Source organism: Alligator mississippiensis, chromosome 3, assembly GCF_030867095.1.
Source record: "Alligator mississippiensis isolate rAllMis1 chromosome 3, rAllMis1, whole genome shotgun sequence".
In the NCBI taxonomy this organism is placed as follows: domain Eukaryota; kingdom Metazoa; phylum Chordata; order Crocodylia; family Alligatoridae; genus Alligator; species Alligator mississippiensis.
The window spans coordinates 78727763-78744796 of NC_081826.1; the positions used below are offsets into that span (position 1 = coordinate 78727763).

The following is a 17034-nucleotide window of genomic DNA, read 5'->3' on the forward strand; positions in this document are numbered from 1 at the left end:
TGTAAAATAATTGAAGTTCACAATTAAAGTTATTGAAATAAAAATATAATACTGACCTTATCCACATTCATTCTTTTAAATGATGCTTGCAGAAGTTTGAAGTTGTGAATGTATTCATGCTCCAGCTTTGCTTGAAACTTTACTTTCTTCAAACTAATGCACCCTGGGAACAACATATCCATGAACTGGCAGTAGGCTGCTCCTATAAGAATAAGATACACTGACATTAATCTTGATGCACCCAGGTGAGACTAAGTGGTATTTATGGCTGGAAGAGAAAGTAGCTATGGTTAATACCTATTGCTGTAATTTATTCTAGTGCTAAGCACCCAAGATATGTCCATCCACTACACATAGACTAGTGTAAATGACATATTAATAAAAAGTACTTCATCCAGTCTCGATGCACTGAGCACTGCCAGGTAACTTATAAAAGATAACCAGGACCGAGGCAAAGTAACTCATTCTTCCACCTACAACCAATGTACTTAGAGCAGCATGGCTAGGAACAGATGTTGCATTTATCCCTGAATAAGTTGTGCCTGTGTTTATCCCAGAGCAAAAATATCCTCGGATTGGTGTGCATACACATCATCCTTCTAATCAGGATTTAGTGAGTAGCTGAATGTACTGCTTGCTGTTTTTCTTTCCAATGAATCGTTGAAGCTATCCTGAGATAACAGCCAGATGTACATCCTGGGATAAACCAATCCCACCTCTTAAGGGGACAGATCAAAAAAGGGTTTCATAACCTTAGACAGCACTGAGGTGTACTGCAGGTACCTAAATTCTAAACATCCCTACTCAGATGCAGTCTAAAAGTGGAAGGGCCCAAACTTATTTTTGTTTCCTTTTTTTGGACCTGAAAGTCTCTTAGGAGCATGCAGTTCTACCTTGTACAGATGACCAGAGATGTGTCTAAGCAGGTAGACACCTAGCAGCCACCTGAGACCCATTAAGTTCCAGAATCCAGGCAGAGGTGTTTACATCTCTTGTGGAGCCCCAATCAGGTAAGTGTGCTCAGAGCATACCTTTCATAAGAACATAAGATGTAACACTGGTCTATCCCAGTACCCCGTCTGATCATGGCAAGAGTGGATGCTTTAGAAGGAAACCATAGAAAGCAGCAAGTTGAGTAAGTATGCACACAAAGGACAACTGTGGCCACCTGTACTCAAAGACAGTATTAGAAGAAGTAGTATCTGCCTTTTACATAATGGCTACATAGCAAGAGGACTCATCCAAGAAGTGGGAGACGTGGCTTATAGCCTCTTCTCTTACCCATCTCTTCCACCTCCCACAAGATTGTATCCTAACCCGCAAGCTATGGGCCAGACCTTCCTGTTATTAGGTCATGGTACAGAAAGAAATATAAGATGCAAATGGCCAGAGACAGAAGACCAGAAAAGGCTAAACTCATCAGACCATGCCTGGGCAATATACAATCCCTGGGAGCCATTAGATCCAGCCTATAGGTGTGGGGCTTTGGCAGCATGTCACAGTAGGGAAGAGCAGCAGTGGCAGGAGCTTTCCCAGGGTCATGGCAGGGAGAAGCAGTGGTGGTGAGCTGATCCTAGTGCCTGTCTCTCTTTTACTGGAGCTGGGTCATTCTTGCCCGTGGTCTAGAGAATATCATTCAGAAATGAGATCTCTCCCTGTGCTGCTGTGGGGAGAAGTGGTGCTGGCAGCTGGGTCCTAGCACCCACCCTTCTCAGACCTGAGCTGGGTCACTCTGGCCTGCAGCCTCAAAAGTTTGCCACCTGCTGAACAAGTCTATTCTATATAAAAAGTGGCACCACCCCTGACTAGCCATAGGTTAAGAAGAGCAAGTCTTGCTCAGTTCTTTTACAGCAAGGGTGTCAAATTCACCTTGCCTCCTGGGCAGGACCCTTGGCAGTTCACCAACTGCTCTTTGTGGGTAGGGCCAACAATGGCCACACACGGCAGTGGGCCAAGTGGGGCTATGGTGGCCCAGCCTTCATTTTTCCCCCTACCATTTTGGGAATGACCATGCCCAATTTGGCCCCACAGCCCTGGATTCTGTGGGAGGTCCTGCCCCTTCTTGCTCTGCCCCCAGACCCTGTAGGGATACCAGGAACCCTACAGCCTAGAGGGAACACTCCCTGGGATGGATCCAGGCCATGGTCTGTATGTTTGACACCCCTATTTTAAAGGACAGGGGCCTACCCCTACCAGCACTGGATTCTGAGTGGACAGGGGCATCTTCATAGCAGTCCTGATTCAAGGTCCTAAGTCAGGGGTGGGCAAAATACTGCCCATGGGCTGGATCTGACCTACCAGGTAATTTCATCCGGCCGGGGGTACCCATCTACTAGCTGTCTTCCACCCAGCCCTCACGCCTCGCTCTCACCCTTGTGTGCAGAAGGGCCCAGCCCAGTTTCCAAGCAGGGCTGCTGTTGCCACTGCTTCAGCCACCAGGGGACTGCTCAGCTTTCCCAGTGTCTTCCTTGCTCCTGGCACCACTTAGGGAAATTTGGGGCAGGGGTGGGGCTGCAGCTGAGTGGGAGCGCAGAGCTTGGGGCTGGCAGCAATGTGGAGCCCATGCCCAGGGGGGCAATGGTAGCATGGAGCTAGGGTGGGCGTGGTGTAGGTGTGAGGGAGGGTGGGGGGACCTCTTCCCACATACTCCCTCCCATGGTGCACAGCCCCTGCCAGTGGCAGCAGCAGCAGCAGCTGGCAGGCAATCAGGGTACTTATGGCCCTTGCAGGTGCTGGTGGTGCGTGGCCATGCAGCCACTGCTGCGCATGGCAGTAAGGACTGCAACCTGGCCAGCCCACCTCTATCACGCAGGGCTCCACATGGTTCACATGCAGCTGCCAGCACTCACGCGCCGTCAGGGGAAGCCCTGCATGATGGAGCCAGCTGCCTTCAACGCTCCCTGCCGTGAAGGTCCTGGGACTGGAGCTCTGCCCCCTTGCTCCCCGCCCCAGTCCCAGGACCTGCATGGGGCTTTCCCTGATGCTGTGGGCGTCAGCAGCTGCACGTGCACCATGCAGAACCCCATGCAATAGAGGCAAGCTGGCTGGGCCATATGCAGCACTGGTTGGAGCTGCATGCTGCTGGGCAGTGGCCCCTGCAAAGACCATGAGCATCTGCCACCTGTTGTTGCTGCTGCTACTGGCTAGGGCTATGCACCATCAGAGGGTGTGTGTGGGGGGTCCCCACACTCCCCACCCTCCCTCACACCCACACCCTGCCCCCACATCCTCCCCACATATGCACACCCCAACATACCCTATTGCCCCCTCGCACACACAGCCACACCTCCTCACAAGCACCCCCACATACTCCCCACACCCCACCATACACACCCACCCACCCCAACTACACCCCACATCCCCCACACACAATATACAAAAGTAAGACTTTATTTTTGAGTTATTATGCAATCATATATACACTATGCAAACACAAATCATGACAAAAATATTTTTTGTAATACAGTTAAAATATGTTATAGTACATGTTTGACTTTTAGCATAGGATTCATTTTTTTCTGGTTCCAAGCTGGCAACCCTCCCCTCCAAAAAAGGAGTACTTTGAGGGGCGGGGGAGGGCAAGGGGAGGTACTTCCTGTGGCAAATGTCAGGGGTTAGGGGCAGGACTTCCGGTTCCAAGGTGGCAATGAGGGGGCGAGGCCCCTGTCAAAGGGTGGAGCTAACCTTGCGACCCTTGGCAGTTCACTAAAACTCATTAAGCAGCCCTCCAGCTGAAATAATTGCCCACCCCTGTCCTAAGTTCTACAGAAGAGCAGAAATGCAGACAAACCCATGCACTTCCTTTTGGTTAGATCTATGCAACTACCAATGGGGAATTTTTTGATCACCTTTGGAACAACTCCTCATGTCCTATATAGGAAGCCTAAGTGCCTAAACTTTGGGTTTGGATTTCACTCCGAGGGCCAGATACATAGCAGATGGGCACTGAGAGACTTTCCCTTGGATCTCGCCCAGACTCCTTTCCCACTTTAAAACAAAGCCACCTAATCAGAACCCCCAAACTCTCTTCAGCTGGACCAAGTGAAAACATTTTTTGTCCCCTGGAGCTGAAAGTCCCAAACTACTTTACATCTCAGTACCACGCAGTCCCTAGGTAATCTATTCAAAGACCATATATCAAAGCATGGCTTAAAACAGGCAGAACAGCAAAGACTCAGGGTTACATGAATATAGACAGAAATTATAGGATGTCAACCAATGGGATTAATGTATCCAATGACAAAAAAGTTCAGGGAAATTTTAAGATAAAGCATTAAGAATAAGCTGGACACAGAAACAGAATTATACCTGTGCATGCAGGTAATTGAATGCTTAGTATTATTTTCACATTCAGTTTCAAATGTCAAAAACAAGAATTTTGTGCATTCATGAGAAGTTCTAATGCACATAAATGTTGGTGTGTGCATTTCATAATTTATCTCAGTTGAGACTTTTTTTGGTGAATTTTTAGTGTTGTTTAGTATCCAGGTATGGTACTGGATTAATACTAGACAAAGAAGATGGCAAATTTTTAAACTTGACCACATTTTACATCAATGTGCCTCAAGCATGTTTTGGAGAGATCAATATTTATGTATCACATAGTTTTCATTTTCTGTACCCAGTCATCCATCATATGAATGGTGACAGAGATTGTGACTCCCAGCAAAGAAAAGAAAGTTTGAGCTAGGAAAATGAGTTACATAAGATATGAATGAGGCTATCGTGTATGTGACTTCTTGTCAAGGCTATGGCAAAAGCTAAGATTTAGTGCTGAGCAGTGCCAGTATTTCTGAGTATCTTTTTTCCACAGCATAACTTAGTAGGTGAAGTTTACAGTAAGGATATGAATTTCCAAGGACACCTCATTCTTAGTGGCTTGTAATGGCTTTGCTATGACCAGAAAGAAAACTAAAGACATCCCTGTAAGAAAAGAGCCCAGTGACAAGATAAAAACCATCAGATGAAACATCTGCATCTATGAATAGGACTAGCAATATAGCGTATGTATTTAGTGATACTATCCACCAATCAAAGTTATGTAACATAGTACTGTTTAAAAAGTGGACAGTTAGTAATAATACAAACCATATAATATTCTATTTGGATTTAATTAGAGGTCATTGTGCAGTAATTCAGGATGTAAAGAGTTTGGAATGAACTCCATTCTTCTGTGGTGCAGGGTTTCATGGTGCTGAGGTACCCACAATTTTCCCTATAGCAATCATTTTCATTTATAGAATGGTTGAAATCCCCCCCTAAAGAAACTCAACACATTCCAAAACTATTTTAATATCTGCTGGTAATATACATTTTTCCTGTATCCATAGACCAGTGATTCTTAATCAGGGTGCTATGGCACCCTGATGTGCCTTGAGTTCCTTTCAAGGGTGTCATGGGGTGCCACACACTGTTGGTACTGTTAGGTGTGCAAACATGGTTCACATGACAAACACAGGGATTTCAAACAGGAACCCATAGTGTTAAACATATTCTGACCTGCTGTGGTCTGAGTTCTTTCTGTAGTAAAAATCAAGTGAAAACTATTTGCTAGTGTTTTGAGTCTACCACGGAGTGCCTTGAGTCTATTAAGTGAATGGTTTAGAACAGTGGTTCCCACCCTTTTCTTGCCGCAACCCGCTGCTGGGAGCAGAGGATGGCAGTAGCCCAGGGACAGGGGAGCTCCTGGCACACAGGGCGACTTGTCCTTTGTGCACCGGCATTGCCCCCGTGACCCTCATTTGGGTCGTGACCCGAGGTTGGGAACCGCTGGTTTAGAACCACTCCACTAGACACAGGCTTACTAGGACTGAGACATGAGGTATGATGTTTTTCTGTGTTCTTTACTCATACTGGCAATTCTTTCTCCTGTACCTTGCAGTCAGACAGTAGCTGGCTGTGTGCAATACTCAGGTACCAGAAATAATGTGAATGTATTCCATTAAAGCACTGACCTGGATTTTGGTCTCTGATATAGTAATGAATCTTGCTGCCTGACCATTCCAACAATAGTATGATCTTTACAGTAAGGATTTAATTTTTTAAAGCAAGTCTTCCTAAGGTGAACAGAACAAATAGAGTCAAAACCAAGTGAAACCACTACTAGTTCAAAGTCTGAGGTGGTTGAACACAGTGGAAGGGGCAAAAATATAAATAAGGGTAATGGCCATGCTAAAATCCTTAGGGGAAAAATGAGGAATTGGATTAACTATGGTTAACATTATAGACTAAACCACACCAACTCACAATTACTAGACTTGCATTATAAACTATGAGAAAAAGACAAAACAACACAGTTTATAACATCCAGGGTTCAGTCACCAGCTCCTCTAACATTTTATATGTCATCTCCTGCTTACATTGCCCCTCTGCTGTTTACCTTGGACAGAAAGGGCAATCTCTACATGAAAGAGCAAATGGACACTGATCTGACATCAAGTCCAGAAATATACAAAAGCCTGTGGCAGAACCTCTTAACCTCTCTGGACCTCAGAATAGCTGTTCTTAGATAGCAAAACTTTAAAAATCAGACTTGAATATGAAATTGTGGAACAAGAAATCATACACAGACTGAATTGTGTTAATGGTCTCTGGATTCTTATCCCATAACCTGGATTAGTTTTTAACCTCCAGGATACTATGGGTTCATCACTGTTGTTCTCTTCAACCCACATTTGCCAGTCTCAGCTGTGCTTGTTCTCCTGTCCTTTGTATATGAGGTAGAAGGAAGGGCATAGACACACTTTATAAACTAACTGAATCAGAAATGCATAAGCTTTCATAAGCAAGAGCTCACTTCTTCAGATGGTATCACTCTTTGAATTTAAAACATTCTTTCTATTTGAACTCCTGCTCCTTGATGGTTCTTTCATAGCATCTGATGAAGTAAGCTCTTTTCTTATGAAAGCTTATGCATCTCTGAATTCGTTAGTTTATAAGGTGCAACTTTGCCTTGCCTTCTGAGAAAGGGAGTAGAGTTTGAGCTCTCATACCTAGAAAGGTAATTGCTGAGAAACGTCATGTTCTCATGTATAGCTAGTGCCTATACCCAGAGCACTGCTCTCCCTCCTCATAATGTAGGCAGGGCCAAATTAACCCTTTAGTGGGCCCTAGGCAAACAAACTCATGGGCCCCAACTTTTTTCACTCAATAATTACAATATGCAAAATAAACACAACTGGGCCCCTTCTTCACTTAGGGCCCTAGGCATGTGCCTGGTTTGCCTATGCATTAATCCATCCCTGAATGCAGGTAATAAAAAATTCTTATAGCCATTTATTTCCCAGCACAGACACATATTGCAGATCATTAGGTCTTTTATACCTAAACTTTTTAGTTGTTCCCCCTACTATCAAGTATTTTGCACAGTCAGAGGGGAGAGAAGCTTTAAAAAAAAGAAGGGATTGAGAGGCAAATCCAGGCATTAACTCTTAATTTGACCAGGCTTTAAAGTTAAAACTGGCCCGTTAATGTTGCAGAAAGTTCTACCCGTGACAATAGCACTGTGTGAAGTTTCAGTCACTGATTTGATTCGGCAGAGATTCGGCCTGATTCGGTGGCCTAATCTCCGAATCCAAATCAAATCAGGAGACCCTTTAATTTCTCCGAATCGAATCAGAACCCTCTGAATCGATTCAGAAAGATTAGATAATTCAGATAGACACAGCTTTAAATGTTTTTTTCTGTATACTTCAAGGTACTCGGAGGCTCATGAATGCTGTGATGATGGGGCAGATGGAGTTCCACAGGAGCGCGGGAGGTTTCCCAGAGCACTCAGCATCAGACCCAGAAGTGGGCCAGAAGCACTTCTGGGTCTGTTGGGGGGTTCCTCTGCACCCCCCGGCTCGGTGACTGGTACCTCCTGGAGTCTGGTAGGCCAGACTGGGACCCCCCAGTGTGCTTGGCGATGGACCCAGAAGCGGACCTGAAATACTTCCGGGTTCACTGCTGAGCACGCAGGCCCCCCACCACTCGCACTCCTGTGGGACGCTCCATCTGCCCCACCATCGCAGTGTTTACAAGCCACGCCTGGTACCTCGAGGTATGTAGAAAAAACATTTAAAGCTGTGTCTATGGCTGAATTGCTGATTCTCTGAATCAGCATCAAGTCTTCAGATTCAGATTTGGCGAATCAAATCGGGACAGTGATCCGAATCAATGAAATGAATCACTGTCCCCAATTAGGGCTGAATCTGAATCCAAATTGAATATGGCCCATTTCGCACACTCCTATGTGACAATAACTTTACCATATACATTTATTTCTTCAGCTTCTTACAGCTCACTCTGATATAATTTACATAAATAATGTTTCTGCAGAAGACTATTCCTTGTCACTGCATTTTCTTAGTTTTCAGAAACTTCTTTATTTTTACACTGTTAACAAATATAAAAATGGATATTGAAAACAGGACAGCAAGAATCAAACCAGGACTGTTGTCTCTCAGGGTTCATCTGCCTCCATCTACACCCATTTTCCCCCCTGTCTTTTCTTTAATATAATCCACTAAAGAGATTTCAATTAATTTTTCTAATGAAAGATGGACATTACAAACCTGCAGCATGATAGCAGAAGGGTTATTGAATTTTTACAGATGTATCAGTGGTAGAACAGAATAAAAAAAGACTTTTCCTATATTATTATTTTTATCATTAGTTTACTATTATTAAAATCAATTTAGAATTTTGACATGAAGTTCATTTTGGTTGTTGTTTCTGCTATAATGATCAAGTCACTGACTTTTCTGAATATTCCAAAGCTAGATGACAAACACTATTTGCAAATGTGGTTGTGCTGACTGACTACATGCTAACTGGGTCCCCTTGTGCATGTAGTTACCCCACATGTACGCAGGCACAAGTCTATATGCATTTCTAAACTGGATGGCATAGAAAAAAGCTGCTGTTAAACACAGCAGTAGTGCCTGTTTTAACTGGTATAGGTAGCTAGCAACAGCAACATCTTAAGTATTTATGTTTATTAAAAAATAACCAATTCTCCAAGTGAAGTCAGAGTTGATGTTTTATATAGTCTTTGAATCAGCAAATATGCCAAAAATATTGCACTCCTGGCCAATGGGAGGCTTATGAATCATTTTTTCCTTCCCTCCTGGAGAGAAATTCCACTGTGTCCTAAAAGCTGAACAGCATCACCAAATCTTCAGAACTTGGGTGTGGAAGTATACGCTGAGTTGTGCTGGCAGCCAGCCATTTATACACTGATGGCTTCTGCTGAATTTTCTGCATGGAGCTTACAACACATCATGCAGCAAATGTAAATGATAAGACTATGCCCACAATGGTAATCAGGATGTCAAACAACTGTAATAGGGGTGTGACTGGCCTCAGAAACAGAATAAAAATATGGAAAAAGAAACTGCTGATAGTGGAATCTTTAAACAGCTTAGAAATTTTATAGACATTAGGGCTGGTAGGGACCTTGGAAGATCATCCAAGTCAGGTAGGGTCAAAGGATCCTAAATAAATAGTGTAGATCTATAAATAGCTTAGAAATTTTAATTAAAAGCTTCCATTTTGTGTAGCATTAATGCTGACAATTGTCACCAACTCCATGTTATACACACAATATATGTATACACACACACACACACACACATAAAATCAGACTTACAGTTAAATTATTTATTTGCTCATTTTAGTACCATTTTCAGAGCTGTAGGCATTGCTACTATGCTCCACATTTAGCCCTACTCTAACCTCATTTTTAGTTTTCTTTTTTTCCCTTTATGTGCTGTCCCCCCCACCCATTTTGCCTATATCATTTTACAATTTGCTCTGCAGTGTACATTCTCCTCGGTATCATTGTTTTGCATCTCCCTCCCCCATTTAGATCTAGCAGAGGCCTTCCTCATGCTCAAAATCGAAACAAACAGTTTTCCTGATAATCCAAAGACACCAATGTCTCCTTTGTCTTCAAGACAGTTCAACAGGGTCACCTCTTCCTTTTAATCTTTAGGATTACCTGGAAATGAGAGTCTGCTGATCTTGAATGCAACTAAGAATCAAGTACTCTGAATCGGTGGTCCTTCAAAAGGGTCTATAAATACAGCACTCCTGTTCATTAACACAACTGGACATGACTTACTCTTGCTTAACACTATGTAGTTTAGTGCTAGTCTCTCTAATGCGGTTCTTAACTATTATATTCATCCACTGAAACAGAGTCTTGATGCAATTATCATCTTTTTTAAAAAAGGAAACCCTGGGATTTTGGTTGCTAACGTAGTAATGGTTAAAGATGAGAACCATATTCAGAAAAGGATGGAATATGCAGAGTTGATGCTCATAATTTAAGTGATATAACCCTTTGGAATTTTAATGATCAGAAATAATCTTTATTATTTCCCTTAAATATTTTCAGCTACAGTTTGGCTCTTAAACATGTTACACAAGTACCATTGGAAAGGTCAGTTTTATTGACAGATATACAATCTGATTTATTTTTATATAAAGGTCCTTAAACTAAGCCTTGTCTGATTTATTTCACATACTCTGCAGCACTGCCCAGTTCCACCTTTTCACACCAATTGAGTTTACTCCTGCACCTTGATTGTCTCTTGGTGTAGTTAACAGGTCCTCCCTACCTGTCGGTGGCCCAAAAGCTTCCCAAAATTCACATCCATGAACAGAACCACTCTCAACTCTTTGTGTCCTGTTGGTTCTCCCTTTCCAAAACTGCTGCTTCTCCTCCTTTTACTTCCCAGCCAAAGGGAAGACAGGCAGTAGTGGTCTGTAGTCAGACTCTGTTTCCAAGAGTTTTGAGAGCTAGAAATTCCTCCTTCTCCTGATGTAAAGCCTCCCAAAAATCATTGGGATTGGGAGAGTCCCAAAAGACATGAAATGCCTATTAATATGTAGTGTCCTAAAACTTAAATTTATACTGGTTATAATGATTAAACCCTTACACTTGAGGGGCACAGGATACTTAAAAGACAAGGGGTAATCCTAGGTTAGAGGAGTTAAGTGTGAATTAGAGTGTCATTCCTCAGAGTCAGATAGTTAGTGGTAGGTTTGAGGCCTACTGGACAGTCTTGAGTGAAAAAAGGTTTGTGTAGTGGTGTAAGAGAAAATTCATTTATTAATGAACCCAAATAGAAGTTTTGCAACTCTTTAAAAAGACTCTGCTTGAATTCATCACATCAGTTCAAACCCACAGGAAAACAGTTTTGTATAGATGCTAAAGGCATAATTCTGCCTGCAGAGATGTTATTACTGGTGGCAATCCACAGTATAAGAGGACTCATCTTGACTTACAGCTCCCATGGTGCAGGGCTCCCAAGAAAGACTTATATGTTTAAATTCTACACCAGGTAAACCATTTCATCTCTTTCACCCATTTTGCAAGAATCACTTTTCAGAGAATAACTGCAGCACAGGATGGGGGGGGCCTAAAAAAAAGTCTTATTTTTAACTGGTGGCAAAACTATGGCAGGAGAATCAACTAACTAGGGGTCTGGCTAGGCAAGTAAAAGAATTGATTTGTTTTAATATTTTGTGCAGCCCAGGGGTAATACTTTCAAAAGTGTGCAAGTTCCATTGATTTTCAATTACGATCTGGCTCCTCTGTGTCTGAGTCACTTTTGAAAAAGATACTCAAGTGTCTGTGCAATTCAACTAATACATTGGAAACATGAGGGGTTGTTTTTGTTTGTTTTAAATAAAGACTTTTAAGGCAATTTAAAAATTAAAATATGCTTCAGAATTAAATGCAAATTCCTCCAAACAACAATCACCATAAAGTTCTAACTATCTGACTAGGTAAAACCAAGATTTAAGGCAGAAAATCCTCAAGTTAAGAAAACCTAAGGGGCAATGGGCACAAAAAGGGCATGCTAAAAACAAAAGCCCTGCATTAATTATGTGTGCATTAGCCATCAAATGACTCATCACATGAAAATGACAGGTGGTTAAACTGATGAGAAAGGTCACACCCTGTATTTAAATTGACAGGATGAGAATCTTGAAAAGTGAGTGTGCTACGTAAGAGTTTTGATGAAAATAGAGAAAAAACAGAGAGCACAGCAGAGTCAGTTTTAGAGCTCTTTGGAATTAGCTTTCACTTCTTCAGATTTCCTAGGGTGATCTCCTTTAAAATCCTTTTCATGTTCTTATTTAAAAAACCAAATTAAGAGATAAAGCATTAGCTTCCAGCACCTATTGCAAGGAAAGGCCCGAGAAAAAGCAGCTGCTTATTTCTGATTTAAGGAGGCCTAACAGAACGTTTATTCTGTGCTCACACACCTTTGTGCTACTCATATGGTGCTTTTTAACATCTTTGGCATTGGTAGCATGTGTGTAGAAAGGTTGTAAATATAACCATATGCTTAGCAATGTATAGTACACTCAGTTCGCAAGGCCAATGGAAGATAGCGAATGCACTTCTGGAAAAGAAAGTGAATAAACATGAAAAACATAAATATCATCCTAAGAGCATAACTGATTTAGAAGCATAACTCCCATTAACATTTTCTAAACCTTTGCTTCTAAGAAACATAAGTGTTTTCGAAAAGTCTCATCCCCTATGGCTAGGCATTTGTATGATATAATCCAAATACCTAGAGAACACCTGAATTAAATACTGTATTTTGGAGGGCAGTTTCTTTTTAATGACAGCTCATCCTACTTAGGGGTGTGTGAGATAGGTACAGAGGCAATTAGAAAAAAAATATCCCTGTTGTGCTTATTTAGTACTTTAATATTAGGAATAGTTTATTTCAGAATTCACTAAGTTCATGTCCTCCAAATTCACTGCCTGTTTAAAAATATACTTTTAGGAATGTAAGAACACCAGTACCATACTGGGTCAGAAAAATGGTCCAGCATCCTGTCTCTGACAACAGCAAGTAATAGATGGTTTAGAGAGAATATATGAATAGGGCATGTCTAAGAAACCCAACATTTTAAATAATTTTGTTACAGACAAAATGGGTTCCATAACTAAGCTAAAACGAATGAGAAAAATAATGGCTCACCAAAAATTAAAAAAAAAAAAGACGTGGAAGACTCCATATGGATAAAGGATGATTTATCCTTAAAGGCAACTCTTGGAGACCATAACAGCTAAAGAGGCGATAGTCATGGGGGACATAAACTACCAGGACATCTGCTGGGAGTCACAGACAGCAAAGTCCCACCGCTCACGCAGGTTTCTAACCTGTGTACAGGACCTCCACCTGACACAGGAGGTACACGGTCCCACTAGGGGGACTGCCATACTGGATCTGGTATTGGCAACGGGGGATGACATGGTAGGGGACCTACAGATTGGTAGCCATCTGGGGGACAGTGATCACCTAATAAAAGAATTCACCATAAGACGTCGAGTGGGTAAGGTAACTAGTAGGGTGAAAGTGCTAGACTTTAGGAAAGCTGATCTCAATGAACTCAGGCGATTAGTCAAGGATGCACTGCAGAGTAGGAGTTTTGAAGTGATGGGAGACCAAGAAGGGTGGCTGTGCCTTAAGGAAACGATCCTTCGGGCACAAAGCAAGACGATCCCCGTGCGAGGTAAAAGAGGGAAAGGGGCCAGGAGGCTTCCCTGGCTGACCAGAGAAATCCAGGGCAGCTTAAGGGCCAAAAGGGGAGCACATAAAAAGTGGAAACAGGGAGAGATCACCAAAGACGAATATACCTCCTCTGCTCGTGCTTGTAGGGAGGCAGTTAGACAGGCCAAAGCTACAATGGAGATGAGGATGGCAACCCAAGTAAAAGACAACAAGAAATTGTTTTTTAGATATATAGGGAGTAAAAAGAAGGCCCAGGGAGGAATAGGACCCCTACTAAATGGGCAGAAACAATTGGTGACGGACAGGGGGGATAAGGCTGAACTCCTCAACGAGTTCTTTGCCTCAGTGTTCCTAAGCGAGGGGCATGACAAGTCTCTCACTGGGGTTGTAGAGAGGCAGCAGCAAGGCGCCAGACTTCCATGCGTAGACCCTGAGATGGTGCAGAGTCTCTTGGAAGAACTGGATGCCTTTAAGTCGGCAGGCCCGGATGAGCTCCATCCGAGGGTGCTGAAGGCACTGGCCGACATCATTGCAGAGCCACTGGCGGGAATATTTGAACGCTCATGGCGCACGGGCCAAGTCCCAGAGGACTGGAAAAGGGACAATGTGGTCCCCATTTTCAAGAAGGGGAGGAAGGAGGACCCGGGCAACTATAGGCCAGTCAGTCTCACCTCCATCCTTGGCAAAGTCTTTGAAAAAATTATCAAGGCTCACATTTGTGAGAGCCCGGCAGGACAAATTATGCTGAGGGGAAACCAGCACGGGTTCGTGGAAGGCAGATCATGCCTGACCAATCTAGTCTCTTTTTATGACCAGGTTACGAAACTCCTGGATACAGGAGGAGGGGTGGATGTCGTATACTTAGACTTCAGGAAGGCCTTTGATACGGTATCCCACCCCATACTGGTGAACAAGTTAAGAGGCTGTGACTTGGATGACTACACAGTCCAGTGGGTGGTGAATTGGCTGGAGGGTCGCACCCAGAGAGTCGTGGTAGATGGGTCAGTTTCGACCTGGAAGGGTGTGGGCAGTGGGGTCCCGCAGGGCTCAGTCCTTGGACCGATACTCTTTAATGTCTTCATCAGTGACTTGGACGAGGGAGTCAAATGTACTCTGTCCAAGTTTGCAGATGACACAAAGCTATGGGGAGAAGTGGACACGCCGGAGGGCAGGGAACAGCTGCAAGCAGACCTGGACAGGTTGGACAGATGGGCAGAAAACAACAGAATGCAGTTCAACAAGGAGAAATGCAAAGTGCTGCACCTAGGGAGGAAAAATGTCCAGCACACCTACAGCCTAGGAAATGACCTGCTGGGTGGCACGGAAGTGGAAAGGGATCTTGGAGTCCTAGTGGACTCCAAGATGAACGTGAGTCGGCAGTGTGACGAAGCCATCAGAAAAGCCAATGGCACTTTATCGTGCATCAGCAGATGCATGATGAATAGGTCCAAGGAGGTGATACTTCCCCTCTATCGGGCGCTGGTCAGACCGCAGTTGGAGTACTGCGTGCAATTCTGGGCGCCACGCTTCAAGAAGGATGCGGAAAACCTGGAGAGGGTCCAGAGAAGGGCCACTCGTATGGTTAAGGGCCTGCAGACCAAGCCCTATGAGGAGAGACTAGAGAAACTGGATCTTTTCAGCCTCCACAAGAGAAGGTTGAGAGGCGACCTTGTGGCTGCCTATAAGTTCATCACGGGGGCACAGAAGGGAATTGGTGAGTATTTATTCACCAAGGCGCCCCCAAGGGTTACAAGAAACAATGGCCACAAGCTAGCAGAGAGCAGATTTAGATTGGACATTAGGAAGAACTTCTTCACAGTTCGAGTGGCCAAGGTCTGGAACGGGCTCCCAAGGGAGGTGGTGCTCTCCCCTACCCTGGGGGTCTTCAAGAGGAGGTTAGATGAGTATCTAGCTGGGGCCATCTAGACCCAGCACTCTTTCCTGCTTATGCAGGGGGTTGGACTCGATGATCTATTGCGGTCCCTTCTGACCCTAACATCTATGAATCTATGAATCTAATTTTAAAACAGCAACAAGGTTGTAGCTTTATTTTTTAAATTTTATTCCTCCTGAGTTCTTGGTGAATTACTAATTAATTTGAAAGAGAAGAACTGCTTTGAGTTTAGAGCTGTAGGCTAGGGACAGACATTATACATAAACCAGTTTAAATGATCAGAAACTGGTTTAGACCTGTAACAGAACAGACATTCAGTGCACATAAACCAGTTTCAAAATGGCCAGAACTGGTTTGAGATAAACCTGGTCGAATGTGGTATCATATTTAACTGATCTGGCTCAAACTGGTTTATGCAATGTCTATCCCAGACCCCTTGCTGATTTAAGATAAACCAGACACCCCCAGCATCCCAGTGTACTCTCTGGGATAGGCAGGACTCTTTGCTCCACAGCAGGGCTGCCCCCACCCCTCTGCTTTCTAGCCGGAGCAGGGACTGGCCCTAGCGGAGACACTGGCCAGCATGGCCCCATTAAGGCAAAGTGGGCAGGGAAGGGGTTAATTCTTCCCTCCTTCCCCTCTTCCTCTATGCAGCTGGGGTCAGCCTGTCTGCTGGGCAGCAGAGGAGAGGGAACTGCAGCGGTAGCCCCTGGAGCTGGCAGACCCCAGTGGCCAAGAAGGGATGGAGGGAGGAATTAACCCTTCTCCCTGCCCCCTTCACCTTAATGGGGCCATGCTGGGTTGGTTGTCCCACGGGGTGGGGAGGGAGGCTCTGTTCTGTGCTGGGGGGACTCTTCCCCCTCCTCCTCCTCCCAGGGTGGGGAAGGGGACTCTGTGAGGAGCTGGAAGGGGACTCTTCCTCCTCCTGCCCTCTCCTCCCGCTGCTGCAGGGCTGGGGGGGGGAGGGGCTCCATGCAATGCTGCCTGGCCCCAAAGTGGGGGGTGGGAGGGGGGCAGGGGAAGGCTGGAAGGAACTCATCTCCCTCCTCCTCCTCCCTCCGGAGGGGCAGCAGGAGTGCGGAGTTCAGCTGGGCAGGGTGTAGGTGTAGATGTGGATGTGAGAGTGGGGGTGTGTAGGGACTTGCACACACACCCTCCCATGGCGTGCAGCCCTGGCTGCCTGGCAGCAGCAGCAGGCGGGAAGGTCAAGGTGTTCATGCCCGGTGCAGGCATGGCTCCAGCCAGCGTTGCGTGGGGGGAGGGAGTGGAGCCTGCCTTATCCCTGTGGCTGTTCCCTGAGCCTGCAGCTCCAGCACTCACAATGAGGGAAGCCCCACACTGGAGTCAGCTGCTTCGCCTGCTCCTTGCCATGCAGGTCCCCGCACTCTGCTGGGAGTGGAGGGAGCCCTGCCCCTGCTTCGCAACAGAGTCCAGTGCAGGGCTTCCCCTCTGTGAGTGAGGAGCTGCAGGCACATGGTGTGGAGCCCCAGGGATAGAAGCAGCTGGACAGGCTGCATGGGGCTCCGTTTCTCACCCCCAGCACAGCGCTGGCTGCCTCTATCGCAACTCAGTGCCGAGGGGAATCCCCATGCTGGACTCTGTGGGGAAGCAGGG

General features: G+C 44.9%; 1 protein-coding gene across 7 annotated transcripts in view; it reads right to left on the reverse strand.

Moving 5' to 3' along the window:
- MAPRE2 (microtubule associated protein RP/EB family member 2) overlaps nt 1-17034 on the reverse strand; it is a 147328-nt gene that overhangs the window by 30618 nt on the left and 99676 nt on the right. For all 7 annotated transcript variants that reach the window (XM_014606859.3, XM_059724113.1, XM_019498587.2 and 4 more), the window contains one exon: nt 57-202. In XM_014606859.3, the coding sequence (XP_014462345.1) occupies nt 57-202 (146 nt within the window). The remainder of the gene's footprint in view (nt 1-56; nt 203-17034) is intronic.